Genomic DNA, 12,421 nt, shown 5'->3' on the forward strand with positions numbered 1-12,421 from the left:
ATCAAGGTTGATTTACAGTGCAGGGATTGCAAGGCTTCTTTCCCCTCTTTTGTCCATTTTTTCCATGGGACAGAATGCTGTTCAGAAGAATCACAACCCCTCCTCACCTAGGTGCTGGACATCAGCTGATTCAGGCAGGGATCGGTTCCCGGTTTAACATTTGGGAGAAACGGATCATAGGGAGTGAGCCACCAAGCTGAGGCTGCTGAGGCTTTTGATCTCAGGTGAAATATCTGTCTGACTGTAGGGTGATCACCCTTCTTCTGTGCCGCAGTCTTGACAGCTGTAACTTGGGCATTCAGACATGTAAGACTTCATGCTCATACCTTTAAACAGAGCTTTACACACCTTCCATAGAGGGACTTTGCAGGTCTCAGATGAAACAATAACAAACCCTTGCCTCAGTGAGAACTGGCAAATTAGAAGATCAAAACTGGAGGTAAAAACCACGTCCTCTCATTCTGTGTATTTAATGATGTCAATTAAACTTTTTGCCTTCTAAACCCTTAGTGTGGATCTAAAGGAAAGCTGAACCTAAAAACCCCAATGATTTTTGGGGCTCTCCAGGATGGACGGATAGGTTTGCATCATTAAGCACACTGTCAATGCAGAACCAGTTTACAAGCCTGAAAACCAGTGCTGTTTTACTGCTGCTTTTTCCTGCCTATTCCAGCACACACTGTATGAGACAGGCTTCCTGGCTGAACAAGGGGAGCAGAAGAGTACAGAGCAGCCAACAGGCTTGTTACCAGTGGCAGAAAACAATTGTGAGTCCACGAGTATTCCTCAAAAACAAACAAAAACTGCAACAAATCATCCATAAAACGCAGTCAAAAAGGACTTCGTTTAATTAGTGATATGTAAAGACTTTTGCATAGAAAAAGGTTAACAAGGTAATGCATAAAAGACCGAGTAGGTACAGTATTTTTAAAACAAATATTTTAAAGTATATTTTGCATAATGTTTAACATTCTCAATGCTTATTGCTTTCTCCACACAGCAGAGAAATCAAGTGCATAATAATACATGCTGTGCTTTATTTTTATTATTTTTTTTTTACATAAAATCTCTACTTCTTGACTGGATGTATTAAAATACTTATGTTATTTTAAGTCACTGTAATAGAAAATGAAAGCAAACCATTTTATGCAGCACTAGTTATCTGGGTATTGACAAAATAATTTATATCGATTTAATACATTCATTTTGGTTTGGAATCAAACCCACATTACAATGTTGGCATGTTAATAGCCAATTTAAAAATTGTCCCTACCATAACTTCATTCATACCCAGAGTGATCATTCTCCCAGAAACTGATAGTGAAAAGGAGAGGGATCTTACACGGAATCACCTAAAAGTAAATGTCCAAATACAGCTAAATAAGTTAAATTGAACTCTTATAACACTGAGTCTCTTGTATTGGCATGAATCAACTGTATCCAAGTGTGCACGCTTTAAATAGGTGGTTACTTCTGGGTGCATGACAAATTCACTGTTTGTGCAGATAGAGCTAGCACCATGTTTAAGCCATAAAAATGGGTGCCTCAGGGCTCACAGGCAGCGCTGAAACGTTTATTAATCCCAGCACTGATAAGATAATTGCTTTTGCCAGTGCTATGCTAGACGTCACAATTTAGCAAGTCTGTACAAAGAAAGTGAACTAAGGAAGTGACAACTAGGCCTGTCAAATTGAACATTCTTCCTGGGCAATCTTTTGGCTAAAAAGCCTTCTCCCCTTCAAGAGCACGCTCTGCCCTGGAAATGTATCTGAGTTCTGAAGTTGAATGCAGAATTTTGCCTGTCCCCCATACCATTTCTATACCTGTGCAATGTTATTTCTTTTAGCAGAACACACACATACATATATTTATTTATTATTTTTTCAATGTCAGGCACTTATGAAACTTAAACTCTTTTTCTAGCCTGAGTAGACCTGGTAGATACAATCCCTCACTCTCTGCCAAACAAGGATGCATAGCTGGAGAATTATTAGTTCTAATGTCTACATATTCCTAAGTATTTCACAGGAAACCTCTACGTGCCGATATGGTCACACTGTTATGAAAGCCGTTGCTGGTCCCTCAAGGTGCATGACCTCTCCAGCACCCCAGTGAGGAAGATAACTGTGCCGTTCTTCAGTGGACTTGCCGGCACCTCTCAGGCCCTTTGGGTGAAGGCGGCCACTCGGGCATCCTGAGCAGGAAGGACACACCAAGTCCCAGAGGCCCATGTGTGGGGGTGTGTGTGTGGGCACGTGGGTTGGGCACATGTGCGTGTGCTGAGGGAGAGGAGGGAGCTGGACTGGGAGGACAGAGGGGGGGACTTAAAATGCTCCAACTTCAGTCCCCCAGGGTCGGTACGATTTTGTGCTGCCTCCACTGCCGGCCTGCTGGGGGCTGGCAGTGGCTGATACAGCCAGCGGAGGGGTGATGGCTGTTGCCGCAGCTACGGCCGCGGCAGCCGCGCTGGGGGGAAGCATGGGGAAGGTGCCAGTGAAGGAGAGGGGGAAGCTCTGGGCAGCAGCTGTAGCTGCTGCTGCTGCAGCATGAACAGTAGCTGAGAGGGACAAGAGGGAGGTAGAGAGAGGAGGGACACAGGGAGCAATGCTGCCAGCGGAGGGAACTCTGAGGGCGGCATCGGTGTGGGCGAAGGTGGCCGTGAGCAGGGCGGAACCATGGGGGGGCACATCTGAGGAGAGTCTGCATGGGGCGGCATCAGAGGCGTGGAGTCCATTTGGCTGCAGCAAAGCGGCTGGGAGGTGGTGAAAGGCAGCTGCCCAGTGGTGAGGATGCAAGGGGTGGTGGTGGTGGGCCATGGAGGAGGTCATGGCAGCAGCTTCCCTCTGAGATGCACAGGTGCTCAGGTGAGACACGAGTCTAACACGCAGGGGGTCAGATGTGTCGAGACCTTCCACTGAAGTCAAGTACCTTGCGACTTCTGTCAAGCACTCTCGGAAGCCGATGCTCATGAAATCCATGGCCAGGGAATGAGCATCAAAATAACCTGCAAGGGGAGGGCAAAAGATGTGTTGAGTGTGGAGCTGGCTTCCCAGCCAATATTAGGTGAAACAGCCCAGCCAGTCCTGGCTCGGCTGCCCCATCACCCATTTGCCATTTATGGGTTAAGATGTGGAATATGAGAAGTTGGTTCTCTGATCTGTAAACGATCTCTGTCACCATCCCTGTAATGCAATAGGCTGCAGTTGTTTATGCAGACAATATACACATGAAAAGAACTAAGTCCATAAGACACTTAAAAAGATACATGACGCCTTTCCTGAAATTCCTCGGCAAGCTGCAGCAGTGCAGTGTTGATCCTGTATGTGTGAATGAGATGCTTATCCACACAAAGAAACAGGCTGGAGATCAGAGAGCTTGCATGTACTACCCTGCCTTTTCTTCCCTACACTGGCATTCATCCGAATGCTTCAAACTATTTCTTGACATTGTGAGATAGTTGTTGTAACTGCCGGGGTCCCATCTACTTCAGAGAGTCATTAAGACAATATGACATACGGTGTTACTTAACTACAAACTAAAAACATCTTGTGATGACTCTGCACACACACAATAAAAAGCTTTACTGAGAAAACGTTTTATGTAATGCCATTGCTAATTTGGAGATGGAAGACTGACAGTCATATGGCCCATGAGGTATTTCAACAAACAGCAACTGGAGCCTCACAGGCCCAGGACAAAAAAGCATTTGAAAAAAAACAAAAGTCTTATTAAATGCACATGAAATGATACACTCTTTCTAAAAGGGTATAGCATAAAATCTTGTGTTTAAGTTGCAGCTCTTCGACCAAAAAAACCTATTCCAGTTTTTGCAATTCTTCTATTTTAGTTTAAATGTAGTCTCCTTGGGGGAATAATATCCTATTCACTCCCAAGCTGGCGTGGTATTTTTCCACTTGCATTCAATGAGAATTTTTAGGTATGCATGACAATGATGTGTGTCCGTATATAAAGATCAAGTGCCCTTATTATGGAGGAACGTGGCAGCAATACCTTGTACTCTGTCATGAAATAATCTCTGCCTTTCTGAAAAGCACTAGCACCTTAGATGGCTTTTTTCACTTCTATAAATTTGCAAGCTAGAAAGGAGCATTTCCATCACTGCGTGCCCAACTATACACCCCTTCTTGCCAAATCACAATGGCACTTTTGCTGCAGGCCATCTCACTCATCTAAACTCGAGAGAAACTCTGGCTCGGCCAGCAGATCAGTGAGCATGAGGGGCCAAGGACTCCTGTCAGCAAGCACTAATTTCTCAAAGCTTTTCTCCTGCTAGGTCCACTGCAACCAAATGATCTGTGGAAATGCCTCAGTTTGAGTGAAATCCTGAGAAACAAAGACCAGGCATGCCAGCAGTGGGGAGATAGGAGGGTACCTTCTCGGGTGCCAGTCAGCCAGGCTGGAGGCTCCAGGACCTCCAGCGGCTTCAGAGGGGCTGACGCAGAGCCAAAACCGCTTCCCAGCTCTGGCCACAAGTCAGCCAGCCTGGGAGTCCTGAGAGCACTCGGCTCAAGCCAGGGCTTCCCAGCCTCCCTCTGTCCCTCCTTCTGGACCGGAGGAGATGTGGGGGATGTGATTGTCACCAGCTTCCTCTGAGTCTAAGCTGCTGGCTCTGTGACGAGCCATCCCAAAGCCCTGGTGATCCTGGCTCCCTTTCAGTCTCCTATGGTGGCCGAGACACAAAAACAGAGGGTAGATGAGAGCTGGGACTCCCAGACTCCATTATATTTTGATGGTTATCTTTTCCAGGTTTCCCCTTCTCTGGCTTCCCCCCTCTGAGAGGGACTTAAAAATATTCTTTCTCATTTCCTTCCAAAACCCAAGAACATCCTCCACCACCACCTACACATGTACATGCCAGTGTTTTGTAGCAAATGGGAAGTCTTGGATTTACTTCAGCTGTCCTGGTAACCCATCTGTGCTGCACACAGGGCACAGGTCATTTGAGCTACACAAACCCATGCTACTGACCCAGATATCAGTCACTCAAGCTAAATTTGCAGTGAATCTGCAATAAAACCACACTGAGGTCTCAGCAAGCAACTCACTGTTGACAAATCACTCCTCCCCGTGCATGCTTGCACTGTCAGTAAAAAGCCCTGGCCCTAGGCCAAAATAATAACTCAACGTGAACAAGAGACCACTGCCCGCACCCACGTCAGGGCGGCGGAAACGTGCAGTCTGCACAGGTCCTCAGAGACATCTGCCTGCCCACCCTGGCAGCTCAGAAAAGCAGAGAAGGGTCAGAAGCCACACTGAGTTTCCTTCCACTATGCCCACCTCAGGCTCAGTGTGCTGAGAGTGGCGGACACCATCCTGACTTGCCGAGCCCAATGCATTCCCTATCCTGGGTGTCCTCCTTTCTGCATGAGGAGGAGGATGAGAAATTCTCCCCAGCCCTTAATGCGAGGGAGAATAAGGGTATCAGGACCCATTTCTCCTTCCTGCAATAATTGCTTTTGTCCATGGGAAAAATGATGAAACTGACTTTTTTGCTGATACAAAAAACTTCTGTTCACAAGATGAATTATGAAGTGGGAATAACTACACTTTCAAAAAAACCACACATCTACTTTAAAAACATCCTAAGAAGTTATATTTAAAACTGCTACTTAAGCTGCAAAGTAAAATATTAAGTAAGCAGGAAAGCAGGCTTAAACTTTGCCCAGTACTAATTCTCAAACCTCTTTTTCTTACAGTTTCTTAATTCATGCAGTGAGATTACTCTTATCTGTGGGACAGAAGGAGAAGACGAAGTTGTAGTATTTGTGAAGCAATCAGGTATTACATGGATGGGCCATCCACTATGGACCATAGTGTGAGAGGCAGCTGCAGAAATCAGCCTGTATCACTTCTCCTCACACGCCAACACTTCATCCTTCCCTACACTGCTACAGGTGTGCCAGAGTTAGCCTAGGCAGAAGACGCATAGCACTAGTGGCTGACCAAGGAAGAGACCAGACCACGGAACCTGGGACTGCTAATAGCATCCAGCTTGTCTAGTAGCAGCCAGAGGCTGGGCCTCCGCCAACACCTCTCTCTGTCTCACGGCTCCCACCCTCACTAGCTGAGCCAACTGACCCAGTTATAAAAAAATCCCCCATATACTTTTTTTTGGGTGGAGAAGCAGGGAAAGGAAGCTTCCTGTTAAATTAGGCCTCTGACTGGGTTCACCTCCTGGCCCTCTTGCTGTTGTTGCCAACACTGGAGGGGCGGGAGCTGCTTCAGCTCCTCAGAGGAAAAACGTGCCACGAGAAGTGGGGGTCAGGCTGGGATAGCTGAACCACACGTCGCACAGGGAGGATGAAGTGAAACAGCCACCACTTCCCTCAGCAGACGAGTGCTGTTTGCTCTGTGCACTGAGTGAGACAGAGCTTGTGGAACGCTACCACGCAATTAGAGACGGCACCTTCACGCACACACACAGAGTATCCAAGTCCAGATTGCACAAGCGTGATCAATTCTGGTGTTTCATAACTTTCAAGTGTGTAGCTTTACCAACTAAATAGTGCTTTCCTCAAGGACTTTCTATACATATACATTAATTTCTTTTTTTAATTTTGCACATTTTCCAAGGAATCCAGAGGCATGTCTGTTACCTGGTAGGCAATAATATTCCTTTCATCTCTCACTGAATGAGTCACCCATAAAGTTTAAGCTTAAACGGACTCCTAGAAGAAACTCTTTATCATGTAGAAAAAACATACATCAGCTTGGTGTTAATTTTCACAATTAGCAGACCACCAGCCTTAAACGTGCTTTCCTATAGCCATCTGTTGTTATGCATGCACTGGTTCTAAGCTGAGTTTTGTAATTGCTGCAAGGTAGGGAAAGCAGCAGTAATTCAATCATGCGCTAAAAACTTTAATCAAAAAAAGGAAGAAAGAAGCAGCAGTTTCTTTTCTAGCCTTTACCTATATGGCATAGTGGGTGAATGAAGAATCAGCTGGTTTTCATTACCACAATTTGAACAATGATCACAGTTGATGGCATGGGACGTGGACGCCAGCAAGTTTTTCGCTCCAAATAAGTTCCAAAATCATGACTACACGGAACACCTCGTGGGTGGCTGAAATCATTTGGCCTCCAGCTTCAGGACTGTCAGCTTGCACAAGCGAGGTACGCTCAACTCCTGGCAGTCGGCTGATCTAGCGGGTCAGCCGGTGCAGCCACTGTTTCACACCAGCACCCATTAACAGGGAGCTACCCAGGCCTCTGACACACAGACGTGGCATAGAAATATGAGTGCAGAGAGCACTGCTAGCCTCCTGTCTGTCTCCTTTATCAGATACCTGGAGCTGTATAGAGCAAGACTGGGTTTTGTTCTGGTGAATGAGACGGTCTAACCTGGTACTGAAAAGTCTTTCCAGAACAAAGAAAATATTTAAAAATAAAGTTCTTCTCCGTCCACTTCCTTCGGTATAGCTGCTGGATAATGAGGTTTAGCATCGGTTTTGTGCTATACAATTGTTGCCACAAACCTTCTGTTTATGTTTGGTGTTTGTGTATTTGTTTTGTCTCCCTGTGCAGATTTCAGTGCTCTTTGGAAACCCCAAACAAATCTCTGACTGGGCTGCCTGTGAATGAAGCCTTTACTCCCACAGTGTTATGAAAGCAAACACAAGCCCAGGGTCAAGTGCTTCTTTTGTCCCAGTAGTTCTTTCCCACGAGTTCAATCCTGCCATTAGCATTGATTTCCACTCCTTTAATCTGGAAACGCCTATCACAGCTCCTCAAAGCACTTTTTTTTTTGCTGAGATTTCCCCAAATATTAAAAAAGAAATCATTGGCTCCTTACCTTTACCTCCTGTCGCCTGCAGCATCTTCAGATGATCCACTGTCATTTGCAGTATTTCCGCTTTTTCTAATTTGGCAGATCCCTTTGAGATAAGAGAAACATATAAATAAAGGCTTACGGGTACTAGAAACTTTAATTTGATATACTTTCCACTGAGCTCAGCCTTATGGTTTCAATTTCCCCTATCATTAGGACATTTTCATCTTAATTCTTTCGTGAGCATCTGCTTTCCAGACTTTGTCTAAGAACTAATGCCATCTCCTATCTAGTGACATAAGCAGCAGCAGAATTTTGCTTTATTAGGGCTATAGCTCAGTGTAGCTCCGGCCTTGAAGGTATTGTAGGATGACATCTTTATGAAATGAGAGAAATATGTAACTTCCTGGACTTCTTTTTAATGACAAACACAAATGGAGAGCTGACAAGACGGGTCCGTATGGTCATCAATGAAGATCCTGCTGCAACGTTACTTTCTGGGCTATTACCGGTAGATGTCCCTGCGGACACGTACCCAGCACTATCCCTCTCTTAATCACCTGTTCCTTTTCAGCACGTTATTTGGCTGCTGAATATTTAATTCTTATTCTCAACTGAAAAAACAGCTACACAGTCCACAGTATTTTAAGTTAGTGAGAGACCTAGTTGTAAGGACTAAGTACTGTGAAAAAGCAAGGGCGTAGCTCCTCTGTCAATAAAAATCTTTTCTGATACTAGGGGTGGCTCACAGAGCTACAACAGGTACTGAAAAAGTACAAAATACAATTCAAAAGGTAGTATTAATATATAAATAAAACTATTTTGCCTGGTAGCATTCCTTTCAATATCTGAAGCACTCCCAGACAACATAAATGTTATTTCCCAGGAAGAGATCATCCCTTGGCATCAGCTAAAACAAGCCGCAGATATCGGTGGATCACATCCTGCAAGCAAATTTCTTTCTCTTAGTTATCACCTGGGCCACCTCACTGTCTCAGCCAGCTTCACCCAGCTGGCACGTGTGCGAATTAGGGAAGGTTTACACCTTCCTCCACAGCACCCATCTCTGCTATGGTCTCGAGAGCGGCGCTGTGATTTGGGAAGGGAAGGAGGCGGAAGCGAAACTAAACCTCCAGCTTGGAAACTCCAGTGAGCTGAATGTCAAGGAGCTGGAAAAGGACTGATGACTTTGTCCTTGGCATATTGCAGAAAAATGGTGGGATTTTCTGATCCAAATACAGCGCGTGCTCATTTTTACACCAATGCATTTTTTTCAATCTGCTTATTGCTTTCAATGCTTTGCTCATACAAAGGTTGGTGTGCGTGTTAATTTTTGGTCAGAATTCCCCATTTTACATGTAACTACATCCTGCAGTTTTCTCAGACTTCATCTTTTCCATAGACACAGTACAAGCTGTCTCAGCGAGAGTGACTAATAGCTAAAAACTGCATGGCGCTGGGTAATTTCCAAAGCCTCTTCTAGGACTTGTTTTATAATGTTTGTGGTTTTCAAGAAATAAACAATAAAATGGGACAAACAACTGTTGTCTCTTGCCCCTGTTTATCTAGCCGAAAATATCTCTGTCGCTGTTTTGCCAGTACCAATGCAAGGGCACAGTGACAACTACCAGTTACTAAAATCATATTGCAGGTGACACAAGTGATGCTCTCACCAATACTTAAGTTCAGTTTTAGCCAGCTTTTGTTCAGGCCAGGGATGGAACAGGCCTAATACGGTGCAGTGTTTGCCACGTAGTTACCACTGGCATCCAGCACTTCCCAGTCCTGCTCTCAGATTTTTATTTTCTGGGTTTTTTTATTTTACTACTACAAGGAAGTCAGGTTATTTATTTTCAGATGTTTCCTTTTTATTGAAACACAGTGTCAATTGCACATATCCATAGATCTTCAGACACATACAGAAAAACAGGAACAAGACTAAATATTAAATCAAAGCCCAAAAAATAAAAATCAAGATATTGAAAAAAATTAATTTTACTGGCAAAAACAAAAAGCCTTTTTTTAAAAGAACAGATTATATTCTAAGATTTTGGTCTAAAATTTCATGACCACAGAGTCAGGCCAAAGTTAGCTGGATCCTTACAGTTTTCCTGCGCAATACTTTCTCACTGAAAGTCTGAATATATCACTGACTTCACTAGCCCACAAAACATGGGCCTATTCCACCTCCTAGAACCTCTGGTTCTAAGGAGTTATTTTAAAATGTGAATAATCCAGACTGTCTGTTCCCTTCTAAGGAAACTGGACTGATTAGTTTGCAATGATAAGATTTAAAAATAAAGGTTTCTTAAAGTAGGGGCAAAGGAGATTATATTTAAAGATTTAAACAGAAGGATAATTTACATACAGGTTTGGGAGAGTTATGTCGTGTTTGTGTAGTTTTTTTAAAAAATACGGAGTAAAGCACATTTTCAACAAAGCCACTACTGGAATTCATTGAAAGAACAGAGGCAACATGAACACAGTTACCCTTAAGGGAAAAAACAAGCCAAAGAATGGAAATGTTTCTCAGCCTTATAATGAATTATGTTTCTAATAGTTTTGCCACAACAAAGCATTTTATTGAAATGCCTGCTTTGTGCCAGATCAGGACACATACAGTATTATTTTAATGAGATTTACAAGAGAACTAGCATTGCCAGATGAGATATAGAATTTAAAAAAAAAAAAAAAGGGCTTACTTGTTTTTCAAAAGCAGTTGGCACAAGCCGCCTCAGCTCTGATAAACTGTTATTTATACGATCACGGCGCCTTTTCTCTATAATCTATTCCCAAAAAAACAAAACACATTAAGTTTATAAAAAATGTTGGAGGTCAAAAGCACAGCACACATGCAAATTGTCAGATACGAAAACAATTAAATGCAACATACCCCTCTTCTTTTCTTTCTGGCCATGATCTGAGATGTCGTCGTCGGTGAATTTGATCGAATGACAGAACTATTACTTTGCCTGTGGAACAATAAAAGTATGTCAGGTGTTGCACAACTTGACAAAACTCTTTGAAGACACCTAAGGTCACCATATTATGTGTGCAGTCCCCCTCATGCCATTTTCAATGCCTAGAAAACACTCCTTTTATTGCACAGTATTTTTAAAGAGAGAGAGATTTCAGTTTTGACTGCCTCAGCATATATTTTGAATTGACAGAACATTCTGTTGGAAATGAAGTCCTTTCCTGGAGACAATTCACCGTCCAGCACAGTGGCTTTAATTTTCTTTGCATATAAATCCCTTTGCCTATAAAGCCTGTACAGGCTGAAGAACCGAGCCCTAACCCAGGTGAACCATCTCTAAATGCCAACAGAAGCGGTAAGTGCATGTACACTATGACACAACCTCTGCCAGGCCTGCTGGGTTTTGACGTTCCTGCCTATTGCTATGCAAGTCAATAGATGCTCAAGTACGATGCCAGTTGCCCAGCCCGGGTCTGTTGCATCGTTCGGCATCGGGAGCAGAATTCAAAACCCACTTTTAAACCTATACTACCCACGAGTACGAAAAGGCTTTTATTTTATCATAAGCGAGTGAAAAAAAAACCCTAGCCTTTAACACTCATTTGGCTACTGATGCGCATCAGACGAGGTCCGGTACATGAGCCTCTAAATTGGCAGGACCAGCCCTAGAGCCCCTCACCGTGCGCCCAGCAAGCCCAGCCCAGCCCTGCCTGGGCAAACACCACTGCTCGCCCTCGGCTTGCACGGCGGGTTTGCTGAAGTTCAGCTGCTGTGGATCCCTGCTTACTTTCCACGGATCGTTTTCCACTGGCGCCGATTCCCCTAGGTTGTTCGGCCTGCTCAGGATCGATTTTGGAAAAGATCTGATTGAAAATGGCAAATTAAGCGGAGCTGACGAACGGCTCACAGGCTACTTGAGTGCTTCACGTAATTTCGAGGCTCGGGCAGTCAGATTGCGGGGCTAATTTTCGTTGGGCTAAGAAGGAGCTGCCAGCTAACCGAGGGGGACACAACAGCACCCCGCTCGCCCCTCAGGGGGCCACCACCTCCCCCGACGGGGTGGCCGGCATTCCCGCCCACCCTGCCCCATCCCGGGGCGCACCCCGGCCCGTGCCACCGGCGGAGGCGGCGGTCCCAGGGGTCCCCCACTTACCCCGAGTAGTTGTTCTCACTCCCCACGTCTATAGTCTCGTCCATGTCGCTGTCTGAGGTAGTTTCCTCGCAAGGTCGCTTCATCGTGAGCACAGGGCGCGGCGCAGCTTCTAGCCGGGGCGGGGGCAGAGATAAATAAATCCGGGGGGGGCTCCAGCACAGCACCGCGCCACCAGCAGAGCAAATCCTCTCTGAGGCGCTTTCCCACGCCGCGGCACAGCCTCAAGCCCGACGGCCCGCCCCCGGCAAGGCCCGCCCTGCCGAGGGTGACGGGAGGGGGCCGCCCACCGCCGGGGCGCGGAGCCGTGTGGAGGAGCGAGCGGTCGCCCAGCGGGGGCCTGACCGCCCTCGGATCACAGCAGGCGGAGAGCGGAGCCGCGGAGATGCCACCGGCACAGGGCCGGGAAGGGGCGGCGCGAGGCCCTGGGTGTCCTCGGAACTCTCCCTCCGGGAGAAAGAAGCGCTATCAGGCTCCCATGCCGTCGGAGGAGGAGGGGAGG

At 45.6% G+C, this 12,421-nt stretch overlaps 1 protein-coding gene across 2 annotated transcripts; it reads right to left on the reverse strand.

Moving 5' to 3' along the window:
* Nucleotides 1-813: 813 nt before the first annotated feature.
* Nucleotides 814-12,140, reverse strand: HEY2 (hes related family bHLH transcription factor with YRPW motif 2). 2 transcript variants are annotated; one of them, XM_064649604.1, is made up of 5 exons: nt 11,923-12,140; nt 10,686-10,764; nt 10,495-10,578; nt 7,817-7,898; nt 814-3,004 (listed from the first exon to the last, which is right to left on the reverse strand). In XM_064649604.1, the coding sequence occupies exons 1-5, from the start codon at nt 12,003-12,005 to the stop codon at nt 2,325-2,327; spliced, it is 1,008 nt and encodes a 335-aa protein (XP_064505674.1). In that variant the 5' UTR covers nt 12,006-12,140; the 3' UTR covers nt 814-2,324. The 2 variants fall into 2 exon arrangements, with proteins under 2 accessions (XP_064505674.1, XP_064505673.1); XM_064649603.1 differs by lacking the exon at nt 10,495-10,578 and having other exon boundaries at nt 11,923-12,038.
* Between the last annotated feature and the right edge of the window lie 281 nt (nt 12,141-12,421).

The sequence above is a fragment of the Pseudopipra pipra genome, chromosome 3 (genome assembly GCF_036250125.1).
Source record: "Pseudopipra pipra isolate bDixPip1 chromosome 3, bDixPip1.hap1, whole genome shotgun sequence".
In the NCBI taxonomy this organism is placed as follows: Eukaryota; Metazoa; Chordata; class Aves; order Passeriformes; family Pipridae; genus Pseudopipra; species Pseudopipra pipra.